The 22,405-nt window shown below is 35.0% G+C and overlaps 1 protein-coding gene across 1 annotated transcript; it reads right to left on the bottom strand.

The window, feature by feature from the left end:
- Nucleotides 1-633: 633 nt before the first annotated feature.
- LOC100259729 (uncharacterized) lies at nt 634-20,057 on the bottom strand. The gene is made up of 12 exons (XM_059738780.1): nt 19,938-20,057; nt 18,441-19,800; nt 16,381-16,382; nt 7,162-7,343; nt 6,605-6,665; nt 6,400-6,498; nt 5,430-5,524; nt 4,993-5,106; nt 3,579-3,646; nt 3,156-3,266; nt 2,484-2,721; nt 634-995 (listed from the first exon to the last, which is right to left on the bottom strand). The coding sequence occupies exons 2-12, from the start codon at nt 19,775-19,777 to the stop codon at nt 885-887; spliced, it is 2,418 nt and encodes an 805-aa protein (XP_059594763.1). The 5' UTR covers nt 19,778-19,800; nt 19,938-20,057; the 3' UTR covers nt 634-884.
- Between the last annotated feature and the right edge of the window lie 2,348 nt (nt 20,058-22,405).

Raw genomic sequence — 22,405 nt, 5'->3', positions numbered from 1 at the left:
TTTTAAAAAATATTTAAAAATTATTCTAAAAAACTATCATGGAAAATGTATCTAAATAGATCCAAAATGACCTTCTCATAAGTCTCTATCCAATAGATGTGTTGGAATTCTAATAAATTTTCATTTTCTATAAGAGAAATGTAGTATGCTCAACTCATTTTAAGTTGTCTGTCCCCTGTAGTGTAGTGTAGAGTTGAGAATTCGAGTCCCTGGTGACACATGGCCGGCCTTGAGACATTTCTTTTATTAATATTAAATATTGGCAATTTGGCACCCAATCTCATCTTTCTTCACTAGCAGCATCTTCTCATTACTAGTTTTGCTGTTGCAGCTCTTAAAAAGACTTCGGTTTATTATGTATGTAGCCTTAACAGCCTTCCCTCCTCAAACAAAAGAGCAAAGATTTTGTATACATTGTTTGAAACCTAAAAATCACATCAAAATAATTATAATTAAAGATTCAAAACCAAAACCATGACAAGCATGAATGTCTTCTGGGCATATCATGCAGTTTGAGATTTGGTTGAAAGGTTGTAAGTTCCAGGAGCTATGAGTTCCATATTTGTATGTCATACGTATCATAAAAACACAAAAATTGTGTAGACTAAAACCCTTAAAGTGGATCAGACAGGGTTGTAGGAACAACATTCATTTCATAATAACAAATTAAACAGCAGATCTAATTTACATAACTTAACCCATAACATTTATAATCTAAATATTTGTACATCCTCCAAAGTTTCCCTACTACTGTCCTAGTAAGTGATCATTCATAAAACAGGAACAGCTATTAGCCTAGCAACACCAAAAAAACAGCGCCAAATGGGATGGGTTATTTGCACAAACATTGTATTGTAGGGAAAAAGAAACACCAAGGGTCTATGCTAATTTGGAGATAGGAAATGAACTCGAGCAAGCGCATATTCCTTTCCAGCTATACAAACACCAGTTTGGGACCACTGCACATCCTCCCAGTCGAGATTCTCCTCCAAGACCTGTTCAACCAAAAAAAGATCCAAGGTTCTGATTCAGAATGGATTACCAGGCACATATTTAAGTTTTGTGAATAGCTCATCACCATTTGGATATTTGGTATCTCAGCATAACAGATCACTTTAAAAAAAAAAAAAACCCACTAATTGATAAAATTTACAACTGCTGTTTATGACTCCTGTACAACTGCTGTTTTTCAGAGCAATACACTTATTAGACATCCCAATATTTTTCTCATCCGGTTGAAATAACTTGTGAAGAAAAATAAGCTGCTCATCCCACAAATTATATAAAAATTGAGTAAACGCGCTTCTTCCCCTACTACAATCTTAGGTGCTACGTAGAATCAGGTCTCCATCTAATTATTTTTCTCAAGAGTTCTCCCATAATAATTTATAAACATTTCTTGAAAATTTCTTTTCAAATTTTGCTTTACATTACAACCTTTTTATCATCCTAGCTGGTAATTGGATGGAAATATGACAGTTACCAGAATTTTAGTGCTTTACAATTTCCTCAGGGTTTTCTCTGGAGTGTCTCTGAAAAGGACTTCCATCAAAACTTTCAATTTAATTTCAACATGCTTAACCATTAACTCCAGCACAGCATTTCACCATAAAACAATTCAATTGCCAATTTATAGGAACAAACTGCAAACATTCCTATGGTATGACACCCATAAGGTATATAAACCACTCATTTGGAGATATAACCACTCATTTGGTTAAATCAAAAGATCTAACCAGGACTGTGTAAGTTGTTGACAAATGAGAACCGCATTCTTCCATTGCTCATATTAAAAAAAACACTGTTCACATGCCATATCCCAGACTCATAGAGTAGAATTTGGCCCAACACCAAACTTAGGCAGCACAGGAGGAACTGCCAAATCATGCACCTAGATATAGACCAGAATACAACTTAAATCCACTTTAGTCTTGATCAAAACACTGTTCATTATCATCCCAAAACATGATCATGTCAACCATTGCTGCCCTTCAAACTATGGCCTAAAGCATACTTCAAGAACATGATATCCCCCTTTCCACTGTCCCCGACCAACAACCCAAAAAAAGAAATAGGGGAGAAAAAAGAACTACATACTTTTATGCAATCAGAATAATTTCCTGTGAAGTCTTCAGCTATAACTCAATGGTAGCCAAACAAATGGATTGGTGTGAAATATAAGCTAAGTAATATATAAAATTCAAACTAATCATTCCAAGAAATATTAACTGAGAAATCTCCTAGGTTTATAGGCCCACCCAGATAGGAGCCAGATAAATAGTAACTGGGAGAGGAATCTGTCATGTACACTTGAAATAAAACCATAGGAGATATAAACCTCTTTCTATGTGAATGAAAAACTTGAAAGAATTATCTTTTCCCAATAAAAAGTTAGTATGGAAAGTTTTCAGAATAACAAAACAATTTATCTGTGTGCTAAGGATACGGGATAGATCCAGAATGGAATAGAGGAGACGAAGTACCTCTAAATGTTCGAGGGGCAGTGGGATTCCCAGTGAACGCATGACTTTTTGGGGAAGGGCCCTCTTACAACGAGACCAGCGGAATACATCGATCATAATGTTATCACCATCAGTTGAATTTCGTTCACCATTTGTTGAATGCAAGCTATGAGTCTGAGATTTCTCTGTCTCTGTTTCATGTCCATGCAATGCTGTTGTAGCTTTGACCATCTTCTCTCCAATAAAACACAGTTCATACCTTCAGACAATCCCAAAGATTAGAAAGCAAAAAGACATTACATAGAGGTTCATCAAACTTCAATAATATCATTAGCATGAACTTGCAGTGATTACACCATTGTAGTCTGTCAAAGTGCTGACAGGACAGCTAGTAGAAAATAATATCAATTTTTTTAAAAGATATTGTATATTTTCAGATAAAAACAGGAAGAAAAAAAACTTGCTACAGTTATGTTTTGGACAATAGGGAGATATGAGAACAGAAAAAAATAACAAAAAATAAATAAAAGATTCAGAAAATAATGTGCACAATGCAGGCCTTAAAAGGTGAATATAGACATGAATTTAACTACAAAAGAAATATGATCTCATTCCATGGAAAAATGGGAACTTAGATCTAAGGTACAAAAGAAGAGCCACCAGAATCTCACTCAATGTCAATAAAGTGAATACCTGCGGGAATGTGTTTCTAAATACAAAACTTCTCCCTTCTTCAAGCGTGCAGATGTATAAAGGGGCTTCTTTAGGCCTTTGTCAGCAACAATGCTTATGCTGTATTTAATCCTGTACATTTTTGCAAGCATGAAAATTGACGAGAACACCATTCATTTAAAAGATAGAATCAAAGGAACCCATAAAACATCAAATGTTAGTCCTTGCTATCAATTGAAAGTTTCAGAATAATGGGTAGTTCTCTTCTCCTAGTCTCATCTCTTTTGCTCTACCTCTCATTCAACGCCATCTCTTGCACATTCAATTTGGTTGCTAGAAAATTAATTTGGTGGAAACACTCTCAATGCCTTCCATTTGCTTCCAAAAATTCTCTACTTACGAATTAAAGGAGCAATAAGCTACCCAAAGAAATTTGAAGCATACCAAGGTTCATTACATAAGTTGTACTGTATTGTGACTTCTCGTACAAATCTTTGTTGCCGCAACGCATTCTGAAGAACAAAACACCATCAAAGAAGATGATTATCATTTATAATAACAAATAAATAGATAAAACAATACTAACATGATTAATAAAATCCATGTGATTACTGAAGTATGAATGTATCTAGGAGAAAAATTAGCAACCGCATAGTTAATGTATAAATAATAATAGTAAGTCTCCCAAAAGCTATTTAGTTTTGCACTAAGAATGTTAAAGTTTAAAACAAAACATACAATATTGAGACTATCTTTCGCAATCATGCTTTCAGTTCTCTCCATATTATTTTGTCTAATAGGGAGCAAAATTAATACTTTTGCATCTTTTTGAGGTTCAAAGCCTCAGGCAGAATAGTCTGAGTGCTGCAGAATTACTACTTTAGTATCATTTTGAGGTTCAAAACCACAAGAAGAATAGCCTGAGTGCCATGCAATGATTGAAGAAATTATGAACCAAGAACCAGCTTCAGATACCGAGCCAGTTCATATTTTTCTTTCAAAAATGAAAGACAAACCTAGTCTAGATTTTGCATTTTATATGTATAGCTTTACCGCAAGAAAAAGGGGGGAGAGAAGAGACAACGAAAGCTCAAAACTCCAATGCCATTTGACAATTAATAAAGAGGTCCACCAACCTAGTCTAAATATGACATTTGACAACAAAAGCTCAATACACCTACAAGGAATAACCCAATTCCTTTTGAACAAGTGATCCAATGTCAAATATTCATTCAAAGTCACCAAAGCAAGTGAAAAGATATTAGAAGGGACTCTTAGGCTCCAAACCTTCAATCCAGAAAACTAGGATCATTCAATAAGCTCCAAACAGAATATGATCACAATCATTTCATTCACACCATGACACCAGACTATTCTATGATCTACTCTATGCACATTTATCAAATCAAGCTTTTCTTTTTTGATAGGTAAAAGCAGTTGTGTTATAAGCGCCTATCAAAAGGCATGCAAAAGAATGCACGATGTATACAAGGCGCCTAAAGCCACAAAAACAACACCCTTGCCCACTTACAACCCAACCAAACAATAAAATCAAATAATGACAATGAGCTAACTCCTAAATGCACCCTCGCTTGTTATAAAAAAGGCATTCTCTTAACATCAAATCATGAATATTCCTAGATAGTCCAATGAGTTGCCCCTTGAATTAGCTAAGAGAAAGCGACAAGGGTTTTGTGAACCAAGCCCATCCAACCCACACCTATTATTGCAGCCTGTAAATGTCTGTTAAAGAGAAAACATACAAACCCAGGACAAAGAATGTTGGAGACAAAGGAGAAAGAAAATTCGCAAGTACACATAGCAAAAGATGATTTTGATAAAATATATGATGTAATACCGAAGCAGCTGCCCTTGTAGTCATTGTACGCTCAACAGCCACTGGAGCAAGAGTAGGCTCCACAGTTGATGTATGTGTTAGACAAGGTTCAAGATCAATGGTCCCGCCTCCTTTCTAGAGAAAAAGAAAAAAGAAAAAAAGGAAGCAAAAAGAATGAAGCATTAATAACGACTAACAGAAAACAGATAGGAACCTATATCATGATTATTCAAGGAAAGGGCACATTAAATCCAATAGAATATTCTTTAGGATGCACAATGGAAAAAGAAAACCATTATGAGATACCAATAAAGTTATCAAGTCCTAGAATTTGTCAATAATCTATACAGCCATCACCATGTATGGTTAGAGGCACTGATGACACTCTGAAATTCACTATTAAATACTTGAAACTTATGACATGGAGAAAAAGTAACTCAACTAGAGGTGTTTATCACCTTCACAATGCAGCACCGTTCGACACGGTAGCTACAACCAATTGCAGCCCCCCAAGCACGGGATCGGACATTGTTTCTCAGTGTAGAAATGTAGCCTAGAACAAGAAAAGTTAACGTGTTACACATGAATCAAGTACAATGAGCAACATAGAATAACCCCAACTGCAATAATAAGGAAAAAATAAAACCCAACTTACAAAATGCTCACACAATTCACCGGAAGTAAAGAAATGAGTTTCATCAGTACCCAGGTGTAATGATTTGGCCAAACAGTGGCCAGAACTATTAAGCAACTAAAGAACATTTTCAGAGTTCCATGAAAAGAATAACTGATGAACTGTCAATGGAGTAAGACATTAGGATATAAGGGTAAGAAGAACCTACCTCCTTCACAGCACAAAAAAAGACTACCGAGAAGAATTATCACCTACTGGACCCTGTTGGTCAAATACTTCTATCTCCTAAAGTTTCTATTGTTGCAATATATTGTTTTTTGATAAGCAAACCATCATTCTTTCAATGCAATATAGTATATTATCCTGTGTGTGACAAGTATTAGTGAAAACTGCCACTCACATCTATGGCTCCTTGCAAAACTGTCGATGAAGTACAATGTGGAGATGTCAAGCATTGTCTTACACCAAAAATTAAAGAAACTTCAGGAGTGGCCAGAGCTTAACCTGAAGTAAAACTTTGCACTACAATATTGGCCATCAAAATCATCTAACAATTATATTCTAAATCTAAAACTCCGTTCTCCTTTTTCAAATCTAGACAAAACATGACCATGTGTTCCAAGAACAAGAAGGGCATGGCTCTGTTGAACTGCAGATAAGAATACACCAAGCACACATACCACATTAAAGTTAATATTTCTAGTAAAACTAATGTATAATTTGTTAACATGGGCCTAATTTATAATTTATTAGCATGGACCTAAGACAGAAATATCAATTTAATGCAAACTTACAATCTTGTGGAGGTAGCACCCGGATGGTAGCACGTAGCTCCTGAATAGCAGGTGGAGGAGGAGAAGCCGTTGGGCGACAATAGCCCGTATGCATGAGAACTGAAAGACAATAATGCAGCATTAATATAAGTTATGGCATACCACTAAGTTCTATCATCTACAAATGCAGTATAAGCTCTAGACTCTCCTTTGTAACACCACATACCAGCAACAAGATCTGAGTCATCAGTGTATATATCTGTCCCCCATAATTGGCCGCCTCTGACCTGTACATGAAGCACAAAGCACTTAAGAGGATTCAAACAGTAAGGATTCAAGGAGCAAGTAAGTGGTTGAGGTTTAAGAGGCAGGTTTGCAAGGCAACCAAATGGTGTAACTCCTACAGCTCCACCATTTCAAGTAACTGAGGATGACAACTCAGCCTATCGGTCCAGTAACCAGACCTGACCTGACTGATCCATACAGTGATGGGTTTAGGAACACCATACTAGGGTTTAAAGTGAGAGTCCAAGCCACAACAGTCAAGGTGACCACGAATCTGACCATGTTATGTTGATTAATGTAATCTCTTGTAACTTTTAAATAGATTATTTCTGTCATACATGAACCCACATGTCTAATCAAGTTAGTTGAGTCCTAAACCCACCTTTCCCCCTAGTGGCAAGGCAATTTGCAGAATTATTTTCAAACTTCATAAAGCAACTAAACCAAAAGTCATCATTGTCTGTACAACCACAAGAAATTTTCTGAGGTTGATCTTACTTGGCGATTCGTAGCAGTAACATGCTCAGCTGGTATTCGGATTTCTAAAGTAGGACCATTAGAAGAGCTTTCACCATTTTTATCAGCTTGAGATGATTCATATTCCTTCCACAATTTTATCAGTTCTTGCATGCATTCACCGACTTTATAAACAACAGTGGATACTTCAGGTTTACCTGCAACTGAAACATTAGTAGGTTTCAAATATAAAAAGCCTGCCAAGGAACCACACAGTACCTAACTTTATGATGTCCAATATGGGCCTAAAGCGTTAAATCATCCTTCAAGACCATACAAAGCATATGTTACAACAAACACAAAAAGGAGGGGGGGTATGGGAAAACACCAACAGGCCAGATTTCTCAAATTTCATGACAAATAATAACATGTTTTATGGATTTCTATAGATCTTTAAGGTCTAAGTTGCTGTATCAAAAATATTTTTTCGACTTGATCCCTTCTCAATGTCAGGTCACATTCCGTAAGTGCTATTGGTCTTCTTTTCATTAAAAATTGATGGTTCTTGTCCTTCAAATGGGAGACATTCCACACTCTTACACATTGTATGGACCATAATCCATGGATGTCAATGCCGAGCAAAGGTATGCCAAAAATCAAATGATTTATTGCATTGTGGCCATTAGTCTGAATTCTTCCTAATAAAAGTTATTTTTAAATATCCCACCACCCAAAGAAGAAACCAGAGGCAATCAAATAGGAAATCTATAAGAAGTGAGCCATTGTGGAGCTTATTTTCTTTAGTCCCACATAAGAGATTATCCTTGCAATAAAAGGCAGGATGAAGACACTTTTCCTACCAAACTATCAACTTCCTATTCACACACCTCCCCACACCCTCACCAGAAAAAAAAAAGGGAAAAGAAGAAAACCACCACCACCACACCCATACAAACAAAGTGCACAAACGCATTCCTTAAGCACAATTGAAGATGGTCCCCATTGAGCTAGGACAAATCCACTCTACTGGGAGTTTACCCCCAGTACCTCAAAATAAGAATTCAATTGGCTATTCCAACAACCAGCCTCAACCCCACTCAAAGGATGACAATCTGCTGGCATGGTTTAGGTTCAAGGTGCTCCAGGGAAAGGGAGACAAAAATATGGGGGTTAAAGTAGGCACAAAAAATGCACCTAGATAGCAAATACAAATAGAAGATATGGCCCTAGATAGCACAGAGATAAATAAAGTTCCACACAAAATAAAGTTAAATGTTAAACACACACAATTCCCTGCCCCACATTCATTCCTTTCATGGTGACTATCCTATTCATAGTTACCACTGAAAAAGCACCAACGTTTCATTGATGAAAACCACGAGATTATTATTATTATTATTTTTAATAGGTCAAAGAAAAATCATGAGATATGAAGTGCTATAATTTTTGTAATGTTCATATATAAAATATAGCCTCTCAATCACATCAACACAACACAAGGGGTATAAGTTCCACTTCACACCAATCAAAATACAATACCAGTATCAGAAATAAGGGGGGAAAAGGAGCAAACAATATTGCTGCAAATAAAAAAATAAAATAAAAAATCAGGATGAATGGAATTTTGCAAACTAAAGTAATTTCTCTCAAGAAAAAGGATCTTTGCACCAGTGCACAGGTTCATCTTGTTTTCAGGAAGTGTAAAAGTTCCAACTCAATGAAATAGAATGCAATAGATTACCTTGAGACCTGCAATGCAAAAGAAAATACAGACAGAGAAAATTAGAATGTGCTTTACCATTAGAAGCCAAAGAACAAATTATATCACATTGAAACTATGAGTATTCAATCCTTAAAATGGGACAGGGACAAGCCAAAATTCAGATGTTTCCAGGCAAGTGAATATTTCTCTAAAATGACCATCTATAATAAAGTAAATGATTATTTGAAACTCAAAAGAGAAACACCACTCACCCAACTCCAGATGGATACAGTGGCCTTCCTTATAAATTCAAGGAATGCAAGTGAAAAGGATTCTAAAATTGACCGTATCAGTAAATTAAAATTATTATTCAACACTCCAAAAAGAAACACCATTTGTTTCCAGCTTCAGCTGCCATTAGTGACCTTCCATGTAGTGACCTTCCATGTAAATTCAATAAAAAATTTCTAAAAAATAAATCATATCTAATAAAGTTACTCTTGAAATCAAAATTAACTATTAAACAAGGAAAGACATAAGATATGTCAATAAACATACAAAAATTAATTCTAATACCTGTTATAACAGCCCTGTTTACTTTTGGCTTTATAAACTCCACAAGACTACTCAAGAAATGAAATCACCTAAGGGGAAAGATGATAGCAGGGAAGTATGGGAAATGGAGAGGGGATGGTGTTCTACAATAGACAGGGAAGCATATGGCTCAAACTTTTGGAAAGCCATTAGGAAGCGTGGGCTTATATTTTTTCCTCAAGGACAAGGCCCTCTATTTGGAATGACCATAAGATTTTGGGATGACCCTTGATCAGAGGAGACTCCTTTAAAGGATCATTTTGTGGAGCTTGTCATCATGGTGGTTCACAAGGATGCTTGGGTGGCAGATTTCTGGGATGGGAGCAACTGGAATCCCAGGTTCAGAAGGAACATTTTAGAGACAGAGATGCCAACAGTGGATTCCTTGCTGTGGGTCTTTTTCTTCTCTTTTCTTTCTTTTTTTTTTTTTTTTTGGGCGGGGGGGGATCTCAACTTTAGACCAACTCATCAAAAGAGGTTGGAGCTTCATGAATAGGTTATTCTGTAATGAAGATCTGGAAGCTACAGCCCCTATGGGTGATTGTTGTCATCTTTTAGCATTGCCTAGGTGTTTCCCCACCTGGTTTGAAATGTTCTTCTTACTCAACATGGTTCATTTGTGGGATCTAAGTGCAAGGCAACTTGGAGGATGGTTCTCTTGTGCATCTTTTGGTTGCATGGAATTAGTGCAATAAAAAGACATTTGAAGATCTGAAATGGTTTTCTGTGGAACTGAAATTCTCAAATCCTTACTTTGGTGGTAAAGCAGGGATATGGGCTATAATTTGTTGCCTTTCTTGAAACTCTATAGACAGGAAGGGAATTAGTTAGATTAGCAGTGTCCTAAGTTGTTTTTTGCACTGCTTGTATACATGTGTACATGGGTTGCACCCTTCCTTTTTGTTAAGCACCTTTTCAAATATTCTGTTTTATTGCCTATCAAATAAAAAAGGAAACCATTAAATAGAAACACATATGTAAACAAGGAGGCATAATACAAATTGTCACCACAATCCCTTTCAATCCATACTTGCTAAAAACATATCTAGATCATCGAATAGAAAAAAAAATTAAAGAACCAGATGAACCATCACATGAAACCAAAGAGACAACATCCGATGTCAAAAAAAATTTGGTCAAATTAAGATGATGAGATTCTAGGTCATATGTCGCTATTCTTACCACATCATTTCTTGAACAATGGCTAATCATCATCAGCTTCAAAGATGATCACATGCCCAAAAGGTTGAAATCCAGGAGAATGTTTTCTTTTTCCTTATAGAAGATGCGATTTGAGGTGGCGGGGTTGGGTTGTAAGAAACAAATAATTCATTAATTCATCAAAAGAAATAGGATTGCAAATTAGACCAAGGACCAAGAGAAAGCTTTAACCTAAACTGCCATTAGATCCAGCAAGGGATCCAAAGACCAAGACATTTTTTTTTATAAACCAAGGATAAGAATATACTAAAAGATGTCTAACTAAAAAGGGGGGATGTAACCCTAGTACGTAGGAAGTATATAGAGGGCATCTAAAAATGAAGGGAGAACAAAAATTCCCACAAGGAACTAACCATCCTAATATAATCAATTAAATCCAAGATAGAAGGGTTCAGAATTTGTAAAGAGTCAATAGACCATTTAAATAGAGATAGAGATCTAAGGAAAGACTCTCCCAAAGCTTGACCCAATTGCTCCACATCCCTAAAAGTCCTAGAACAAACACTCAAGGGGAAAGAAATGAACTAATAGATGCCTCTAACGGTGAGGCTTCTCGGCTTTCCAATGATAAGGTGCCTGTGAGTAGATCTAAGCATCTAAGATAAGAGTAGCCAAATCCAAGTAATGCATCCCAATAGCCCCGTCCTTTAAGATAAAATGTCAACATCAATGGCCAAACCAAAATTAGGTGACTTTGAAAGCTCTAATCCTAGTCTCATTGTGATATCTAAAAACACCATTGATCCTCATCTTGCCTCAATTCCCTAGCAAACAACCATCAAATTGCGAAAATTTGCTTTAGTCCAACAACTCCACATCCCTAAATAGTCATAGACGAATACTCAAAGGGAAGGAAGGTCATAATAGATGCCTCTAACAATGAGGCTTCTTGTTTTGCCAATGATCTGCTACCTAGTTGGCAACCTAAGCATCTAAGAATAAGAGTAGCCAAATCCAAGCAATTGCATCTAAAGCATCCTCCCTTTCCCAAGCTAAAATGCAAGCATCAATAGCTAACCTAGAATTTGATGACTTTGAAAGCTTTAATCACCCACAACCATTGTAGTCTCTAAAAACACCATCAATCCCCATCTACCACGGATCCCCTAGCAAACAAACATTAAAATTGAAAAAGATCAATCTAGTGATCTCTAAAAACACCATCAATCCCCATCTAGCTTTGCCTTCCTTGCAAACAACCATCAAAATTGACTAGATCTAAACCCAATCTTCAAATGAAATGAGAATCTTTATAAAGAAAAAAAAAAAAGAAAATGAGAAAAATGTTTTACTTAAGACAAAGATGTCATGGAGAGATCCAATACTCTTTTTCTCTTCAAAATCAATAAAAAAAAATTGTAAAAAAACCAAAAATAAAAATGAGAAAAATGTTTTACTCGAGAGAAAGAAGCTCTGGAGTGATCCAAGACAAACAAGGTGCTGAGAAGCTTCTCTTTCGCCTTTGAAGAGCCCATGACTGCTTCAAATCAATAAAAGAGTCCATCTCTCTCTCCCTTTTCTTTGGATCAATTATAGAGTCCATCTTTATCACTCTCCTCTTCAAATCGATTATAGAGTCCATATCTCTCTCTCACTCTCTCTCTCTCTCACACACACCCCTATCATAAGAAAGGAAAACCACCAAAAAAGGAAGAAAAGTTATTGTAGGATAAATGCACAACAATTCCAACACATATTAACATATGCATAGACCATATCTGACACATGGTCGGTCCATATCTTGTTCCATCTGCATTCAACACATGTCAAATATAGCTAGATCTCCTTCGGAAGAGCACCCAGACACAACAAGAAAAGATACATTGTTGAAGGATCAAATCTCCTTAGGGGGAGAGTACTCCCATACACACTAACAAAAAAGAAACATTGTGCACAACATTTCCAATACATCAAGATATGCATAGACCATTTTCACACATGGTTAGGTCATACCTAATTCCATCCACATCAAACTTGTGTTTTATACAACCAAATCTCCTTTAGAAGAGTACCATCAAGGAAATTTAAAAACTTCTTTCACAACTATCATCTTATCATTGTAAGTTGCAAGACTTAGCACTAATCTCCTACACCCACATTTTCCTTTTTATTTTTTCTAATTTCTTTCAAAGTTAACAAAAGACTAAACACATGCAAATGATTGTAAGACTGTTTTTTTATTGAAGTTTTAAATTATTTCACTCCTAAAAGCATGTTAAGCATTTTTTTGTTGTTCGTGATGCTTTCAGTTGCCCCCCAAGCTTATAAAATCATCTTGTCATTAAAATATCTTGTAACTCTATTTCTAACTTTCTATAGAAATACGACATAAGATACATTTGAAAAACTCTCATAGCTCATGATTGTCATTATTTTTTCAACTCATTTTACTATTAAACATTACTAGTAGCATCCTTGGACTCTCACATGCTTTCGTCCATCACTTCCTTCATTTGTTCACATGGAAAGGTGTACCATGAAGAAGTTTTTAACACACACACACACACACTCATATATATAATGAAGTAGGTCTTTAACTAGAGGTGTTTAGAGTAATATCAGCTTGTATACTTGTCAGCTCTCATCCATTATACGTAATGAAATGGAACTTGTAAGAAACAAACATTCCATTGCCATAAAATAAGTACATAGAAGGATAAGAAAAGTTTCCCCCCATAGACCATCATAAACTTGATCAAAAGTAGAAAAAAAAACCATATACTCTAGAAAGTTTAGGTCATTGCATATTTGAAAGTAGTTACAACCCCCTTGTTGTCCCATTTAACTATGTTTGTTTCCATAATCCATACCCTAACAAAATGCCAAGGGACAACCCACCAATACAACTGGCGGGGAGGATGGTGTTACTAACATAGACTGTCTAGTCTAGCAAAAGGGTTGTAGGAGTAAATTGTGGTAGGAGCATAGGGAGGAAAGGGAGCCCGAACGGTGGAAGAGCCAAGGGAGGCTAGGTCATTTGACAGAACCACCCCTATTGGAGAAGGCCCTATGGAGTAAAGGGATTAGAAAATAATTACTAAAGCAAGTAGCAAATCCCCCACAAAAGGGTTCAAATGTTTGGCTACCTACTTCACAAACATATCCAAGATGTAACTAGCTAAGCAAGGAATTCATAGAATGAGCACGCCAACTTTGATGCAAAATAAATTTCTTGGTCCAAGCTGCTTATAGGAGAAAGATTGTTATCCATATTTGATTTCATTGATTGGATGGGTGCAGTTTGAGAGAGGGAGTATTTTTTGTTTTTTCGTCCCTTTTTTAGCGTTTTTTGGCAGTCGTTGTATAGATCATATGTACCTTTGTGCGCCCCTTTTGGCACTTTCAATATTATATCTCTAAAAAAAAAAAAAATTTGATGCAGAATAAATATATGGCAAAGCCACCAATCAAATTTCCAAGGGCCTATTTCTTCCTTATTCACCCAAAACAAGACTATTGTGGCATACAATGAAATTGTTCAATTCAAGGTAACACCCATATATGTCACAAATAAATCAATTTTTCTTTTTCTTGTTCTTTTTCTTTTTCTTTTTTTTCTTTTTTGAAAAATAAACAAATATATTGATAGCTTCAAAAAACTATACAGCAAGGCACATAGATCGTATATAATGGATAAAGAAAGGCAAAGCCTAGAGGCAGGAAAACACAAAAAACTACTCCCTCCCTTAGCTAAATCCTACCCAATCTACAAAATCAATTAAAGATATTGATCCTTTTGCTATGTACATCCTAACCCACAATGACAAGCTTCTAATGAAGGAGCTCTTCAAATATTGAACCGGCTAATCCACATTTTCCAACGCTCTTCATTTTCTTTCCTTCTAAATTGTCTAAAATAATTTGACATTTATATCATTTACATTTGAGGCTCCATTTGTCGACTGTATGATTTAATGGCATAATTAACAATTTAAACAGATGATAAGTGAAAACATAATTATTACAACCATGGCTTATTGCTAAATTATGGAATTTGTTTCTTATACCAAAAGGAGATAAATAAAATTAGGTCATTTCAAAATGTTGAAGTGCACATAAATATTTTATGGATTACACTTGCATAGGATAGAGATAGAAAGAGACATGAAGGGGCAATATGTTGACAACAATTATTGTGAATGGTTAGGAGCAGTTATTAAAAAAATTTGAGGGACCCGATATGTGTTTTCAAAAATTTTCTAAATAGAGGCCAAAAGGGGTACCAAACAAGACCTTCATCAATTTCCTATGAATCCCCCTCATTCAAAGATAGTAACCATAGAACATGAATTAATCCCCTTCTAAACATTTTCAATTTTCTAATTCATAATCTCATATCCAATCGAGACAAGACCTTCCACATCCTAAACTCTTTCAATCTTTTTCCCTTCATCTTCGCTTAAAATGATTTAACTTTGATTAATTCAAAAACCACTTATGAAATAAAACAAAACAAATTTCTCTTAGATTGTTAAAAAATGTGTTGATATAAATCTTTGTTTTCAAAAAGGAAACAAAACAAAGGGTGGGTGAGGGGCACATTTTTCAAAAACCACTTATCAAATTTCTTTATCCAAACCGAATCCTCTCAAGAAATGTGAAGAAGTTATATCTCACATTTCCAAAAGTGAAGATCATTTACAAAGTGAAAAGGTCTTGGAATGAGAAACTTAAAATTGCTTTGTTACTAGGTTGTGCCTTGTTTGACACCTTTAGTAATTTTTTTCTTATTTGCATATCCAAAAGCAAAACAAAACAAACCAACACAGCACAGCACAATACTTTGAAATTCCATCATTTCAATTTCCAAAAATGGAAACTGGATGGCACCCATGAGCCAATGGAGTGGCATATGGTAGCCCTTTTTCATAAAAAGATGCAGCATGTCCCACTGATTGTGTTGATTCTTTCTCGCATGCAGCCAAAACGAGCTTGATAATGTGCAAGATGTTCTGGTATCAACGAGCCTCCTGCTCTAGCCATCAAATCAATCTTCAAACCATCCTACGTATTTGATGATGAGGCAACTTGTGACTATCACCGAGGTGCACCAAGGCCATTGGCTTTCCCATGTCCTAGTTCCAACTCAACCAAGCACGAAGCATCTAGTGCATTCCGCTAGTAGGCACCTTCTCAAGTGAAGTGTAGGTAATAACCTCGATGTGGTGATGTTCTTTCCAACCTCTTTTGTTAGAGGGGTGTGGAGATGGTCATTCACCGTATCCCCTTAATGAGGCAAGAAGTCCAATGGGCTAAGAAGCAAAGATTGTAGAGTGATCACCCACTTTTATGAGTGGAGGGTAACCTCCCACTTTGTCATGCCCAAGGTGACCTCCCCTTCAGTCAGCTTATCAAGTGATTGTTCCCATTCTAAGATGGGTAGAAGAACCTTGACATTCCCCATAAACAAATATCCACATCTTATGAGCATCTGAAGAGCTTGCCATAATAGCAACCATTTCCTCCTACCATTAGGAATCCATAAATCACCCGGAGTTGGCTATGGCGAGTGAAGTCAAGCTCCTCAAGGATTGAAAACCATGGGTAGGGCCAAAAGGCCCTACCATGGTGAGGTTTCCCAATTATCCAAGAAAAAAAAACATTTACAAAATATCTCAATCCACTCCCCAATGCTTAAACCAACCTAAAAGTCTTGAACTGCCATTGAATTATCCAACCTATTGTACACTCTCATCATGATGAAAGTAAATAGAAAACGAAATAGAAGATCCCCTAACAGAAACCCCTTAGAACTCTTGAAGAACCTTTATAAGCCCCATTAACCAACATTAAGAACCATGACAATGGAACATGAGACTTCACCTATCCAATCCATTTTTCCTCAATTGCCATACAAGACAAAAATAAAGGAGGAGGCAAAACTAAAAGCTTGTGGTGATTCAATACATAATTGCATCATTTATAAAGTGGGGAGTTTCTTATCTGTATTCGTCTAGGCTCCTTTATTCTCACAAAACATTCTTTGATTAGAAATTTTCAAGACAAATCTAATAAATTCATAATTAATGCTTTCCATTTCACTTCTTCAATAAGAACCAATTCTAACTTTTCAAATCAACAACCCAAACTAGAGATGGCATCTTTAAAATTATATAATCCCAATCATATAAGATTAAGAATTTTTAAACATTCTTCTCAACCATTTTGGAATTCTAAAGATGCATCTCAATGTTTGTTGCTATTGTATTTTTACTTGGCAACTAAGGGTTTTTTTTTAATAATCAGAAAATGGTTAAGGTTATTGATAAAAGATTTTTTCTGGATAACGAGGTGCATTACCATTCTGTGCAATATATGAAAAACCAAAAGTATGATTTATCAGAAGGGGTTGGACACTACTTAAAAGATGTAGCCTTGGTAAATCCAATGAAGAATTAGCCAATCATATTTAATTCATTGTGATAGATCCAGATAGTTGTAGGTCATGTCGTTGAACATTACATTTTTAGATTGAAGTGGGTATTTCCTTTCTCACTAAAAGATCTTTTGTTGGGTTGAAAGTTTTGGAAACTAAATAAGTGGTGAAAGGAAGTTTGGCATTTGGCTCCTCTGTATGTTCTAATGCATATGGATAGACCAACACAGTTGTTTTTTTAATGGTGAAGAACTTTCAGAGGAAAGGCTACAAGGAGACCTTCATTAAATGAATAGTCAAGAGCCCTTTTGGATATGGAAAATTTTACAGTATTGGAGTTCATTGAGAATTTGAATTGTAGATACCTAGTTCAGCTTATTTGGTTTCTTCATAGGGAATTTGATGCTCCTTGTTTGGCGCCTCTAGAATACCCCCTATGCACATGGGTGTGCCCCCTTTGTGTTAGGCGCTTTTATCGTAGTTTTTTGTTTGCTTGTCAATAAAAAAATAAAAATAAATAAATAAACAAATAAAAAACAAGAAGGGTGAAAATCTCATAATAAAACAAGGACATAAAGTTCAAATATCCTCTAGCTTTGGTATAGGATTACACTGTTATGTCATATTTGATATTTTATAGTAGTGAAGAGAATGTTGCTTCTATATAGAAGACACACCGAAGCACATTAACGTGACAAGATATTAAATAAGAGCAAATATAAGAGTGATATTTCCATCCAAGATCAATGTATACAATAGACTACAAAAGGAGGATATGGAGCTATCCACATAGGATTCCTATGCAGGCATGATTCCCATCCCCGTCATCATATACAAACCATAACTCGATTTCAATAATACTCCGCATTCTCGAGAATACTAGACACATGGATTCATAAACAATGTTTTCAGCGTCCCAAGGATCTCTACCACCAACATCGACACAGGGAGAAATATTTTAGATAATGAATCAAATATTCAACAAAAAGTAGTGATTGGTAATTCAAAGTAATTTAAAGAAATTAGATCATACCTTAAACATCACTTAAGTTTACAAAAAAAAAAAGAGAGACAAGTGACGTCAGTCTTCAAATAAATAAAATTGCCTTATGTTACTTTTTACAGGCACCTCATATAACCTACGCATTGATACGCATTTCCTGATGCTTAACAATCACTCCATGGTTCAGGCACTTATATATTGAAGGGCAAAAAACTGGTGACTCTGAGGAGACACATGTAGAAACACAATCACAAAACCTACTCAGGCAAAACAAGACACTTAGTTTAACAATATTAGTAAGTTTAAGGTTATAACATGGATCCTGAGCATAAGTGCATATGGACATATGAAATGATGCAAATTAATCAATATTCTAGATATACTTGCATTTAATACCAGAAACAAAGAAATATAATAAGACATACCCTTCGACATCCTGAGCACGAGACCTACGATTTGCCATTTGAGGACTTCCCCTCGGGCGAAGCATCCTCTTACGATGAACTCCATGATTGAAAACTTCTCTTTCCCTGTCTGTACCCCCTTCAACATCTGCACAACCATCATCTGATTCTCTGTCATAAACCCTACTGCGCTTTTCAGGTCTATCACCTTCTGCATCAGCATCCCTTTCTTTTCTTCTATCCCTAGCTTCCCTATCAACATTCTTCCAGCCATCAAATTCTTTTTGTTTCTTTTGCTCCGAAGCTGGACTTTCCTGCTCAGACATTCTCACAGATCCATCGACCACTTCTTTGTCACTATGCAGACCATCTTTCTCCACTCCATTCCATGCTTCTCTCTTACTATGATCCTTTTCCCTCTCTTTTGGCCTTTCTTTGTCTTTTGAGACATCCTTCCTCTCTCTCTCCCACCTCTCCGCTTCTCTTTCTTCCCTACTCAAATCTTTACCCTCACCACTGCTATTACCTACTTGCAAGTTGTTATTCCGGCGATCACTCCTCTCCTTATCCCTTTCCCCCCAATCCCTATGCTTTGCATCTTTCCTCTTCCTGTCCTTGTCCTTGAACTTATCCTCGACCTTCAAATCAACCTTATTTTCCCCAACAGCCTCATGCGTTTCCAGGTACTCCCTGTCATCCGCAGGGGCCAGACTCTCCTTTCCCACCTCACCTGTACCATGCAAATTAGGCCGTGACATAACCCAGGGGTCTACATTCCCGCCTGGGGTTTCCGAATAACGTTTCCCTCGATGATACTCCTTGGATTCTTTCCAATTTAAATGACTAACATTTCCCGAACCAAAACCCTCCTTCTCCATCTTCGAATCACCATCAAATTTCACTTCTTTATTGCTGTTAGTACTAATACCATCATCACCCCTACTCTCGAAACCCTTTTGCGAATCCCTCTCCCCCTTGGCAGGATCACCCTTTGCATCCGAACCACCACCAGGATGATCCGAATGCTGTGAATCCTGCATTCTGTACATCGATATAAGTGGCGATCTCTTATCTGAATCCCGTAGTTCGGAGCGAGGGATCTTGGGGCCAGGACCCAATTCAAAAGTCGAATGATTATGCGAATGCGGAGGATGGGAATGATATTCATTAGCAACCACCGAAGATGGAACTGGTGCTGAAGACGACGATGGGTTCAATTTCCCAGCAAATGCATTGCCGGAATCTTCATGCGGATACTTAGAAGCACCGGAGGAATGCCCAGCAGCAGCAGCAGCAGCAGCAGCACCGCCGCTTCCACCGCCGACCTCATCGTGAGGCCTCTTGGGAACACCACTCATGCTTGATTAAATTCAACAAAAGACTGGGGGAAAGCAAAAAAAAAAAAGAAAAAAACACATCGAATTTGTTGATTATCGGCAGAATTGAAACCCTAAATGGTAGTGAGAAATTGAATTGAAGAGAAAAATGAAGAAGAAAGAGAAGAAGGGAGAAAAATACCAGGCAATGGCTCTGTGTAGTAGGCAATGTTAAGAGAGAATTTCACAATTTCTCAGCTGTGTGTGCCTCTTCTTTTGTCTTCAACTATGAAATCATATATTGGCGCTAGGGCACTAGCCGAACCGGGGTTGACCCGACCCGGTTCCATGGACCTTGTCGTGTTGGACGTAAGAGTCAAAGTAAATGTATAAATCCAATAAAATTTATCAAATCAAGGCCCTAAAACTTTTATCTCCAAGATTTTATAATTATTCAATTATACTTATTATATTATTGTTATTACCATGTGTGGGCTCTATTAAAGTATTTCACTATTATTATACTTTTTGGTTTTTTGCACAATTAGGTATCATAAAAATAACCCGATGATAAGAAGAGGCTACATGATTTCATGTTTTAACTTCGTTCAATTAGTAACCTTATCACATGAAAAATAACATCACTAGTTTGATCACATTTGGAAAATAACTTTGCTAATTTCTAAGGCGACCAACACCAATTCAATTTAATATTTATTTAAACTATTGAAAAATTAAGATCCTATTTGGTACATAGGAATGGGGATTGGAAGTAAATATTTTATATTTATTCTCATTTATCCTTTAATCATAATGAATTTACTGATTCTAATTTTTGTATTTGAATACACGTAGGATTAAAATGATTATTTGTTTTCATTTCAATATTTTGTAATAATAGAAATAAGAATAAAATAAATAAATAAATTTATAATAATACTCTTACACATAGTTAATATATATATATAATTTTAAAAAAACATCATTTAAAATTTTTTTTGGTTAAATAATAAGATTAAGAAATATTATATTTACTTAATAGATAAAAACTAATTATAAAAATATAATAAAAAAATAAGGGTAAAATAGTAATTTAAGATATCTTATATCATTTTCTATGCAAAATACCTCATCACGGGGAACAACTGGACTATTACTTAGGAGTAAGATTTCATTCTTAATTTTTTATTTCATTTTTATCGTTGTTTAAATTATCTGAGACGAGAAAATGAACCAAATGTCTATTTTTGCTTTATACCAAGCATGACCTTAAGGACATCTAACCGTCGGTGTGGCATCCTAGTCTTTTTTATTGATATGGATTTGTTTACTACCACATGTTATATCCTTGTTTCCTAGGGCATATGAAGTTTGAAAAATCAATCCTATTTTATAAATTTTATTGATATGGATTCATCTACCGTTAAGATTTTTTTTTTTTTTAATTAAAATATAAGAACTTTTAAAGACTTAATTTAAAAAAATAATTTTTAAAAATTGATACTATTTCAAATTTTAGAAATTTTAAAAATAATTAAGAAAATAAGATAAATTCATATTTGTTAAATATAAAAATACTATTATTTTCTAATTTTAAAAATAGAAAACAATAAGTGTATCCCACCAACATTATTATTTCAAATACATCTTCTTTAAAATTAAAATAATTTTATGTAATTATTTCCTATTTCTCAAAGTTAAAACCCATCTGTGAAATCGGGATTGCAACCATTATCTGGATTTATGCTACCCAAAGATAGAATTCGACTACTTTTTCTTTTTTTTATCTTTTTTCAAATACGTCATTAATTTTTCCAGTAATATTTAAAGTTTCCTTGTCTCTCTCCTTTTTTTATAATTAATTTATTATTTTGAGCTCTAATTTAAATTTATGTCCTTTCACTATTTCCTTTCAAAAGATCCATGTCATTAATATTTTTTCCAAATCTCATTCAACTACCACCCTTAATTTATATAACAATTAATATTATTATTATTATTAATGTGTCCTCTTGTTATATAATTATTGTTAGCGTTGTTTATTATTTTCATTATATTATTGAGGAAAAAATATTAAACAAAATATTATCTAGTGTATAATATATTATGAAAAATATAATATCAAATCAAATATAATTAAAATTAATAATAAACTAATATGTTTTTAAATTATTTGATTTTTATAAAAAAAAAACAAATGAAATAAGTTTAAAGAAGTATATAAAAGTAATTTCTTCCCTTTAAATATATTTTTCGTTTTCTTTCCTTTTTGTTTTTGCTTTTTCTCTATTGTCTTAATTTTATTTTTAACGCCTAAAAATAGGATATATGTTAACCCAATTATGTTCTCATGAGTGCCCTATGTCCAACCTAAAAAATCAATGTCCAATAAGGTAACACTTAGAGGAGTAAAATTTATTAACCCAATTTTAGAATGCATCTGATAGTAATTATATGAATCATTTTAAATATTTCTAATATTTAAAATATGAAAATTTTCGGTGTTAACAATACTAAAAATATTTCCTATAGTCACTGTCAAACACACCCTAAAAAAATGCATGTAAGAATAATTAACATAATTAAAATACTAAAATAATCAAACAAATGCAAGACACGCAATAATTTTTTATGTGAAAAACTTTAACACTAAATGTGGAGATTAAAAAA

The sequence above is a fragment of the Vitis vinifera genome, chromosome 7 (assembly GCF_030704535.1).
Source record: "Vitis vinifera cultivar Pinot Noir 40024 chromosome 7, ASM3070453v1".
Lineage (NCBI taxonomy): Eukaryota > Viridiplantae > Streptophyta > Magnoliopsida > Vitales > Vitaceae > Vitis > Vitis vinifera.
Note: the sequence above shows the minus strand (reverse complement) of the source record. Positions and strands in the feature narration are given on the sequence as shown.

Bases quoted from the DNA above. Each gene is read 5' to 3' on its own strand.
- LOC100259729 (XM_059738780.1), bottom strand. From the start codon at position 19,777: ATGAGTGGTGTTCCCAAGAGGCCTCACGATGAGGTCGGCGGTGGAAGC. The intron at 2,722-3,155 runs GTATTCACTTTA...GATTGTCTGAAG, and splicing joins TTAGAAACACATTCCCGCAG to GTATGAACTGTGTTTTATTG. The intron at 996-2,483 runs GTACTTCGTCTC...TTGGTTGAACAG, and splicing joins TGCCCCTCGAACATTTAGAG to GTCTTGGAGGAGAATCTCGA.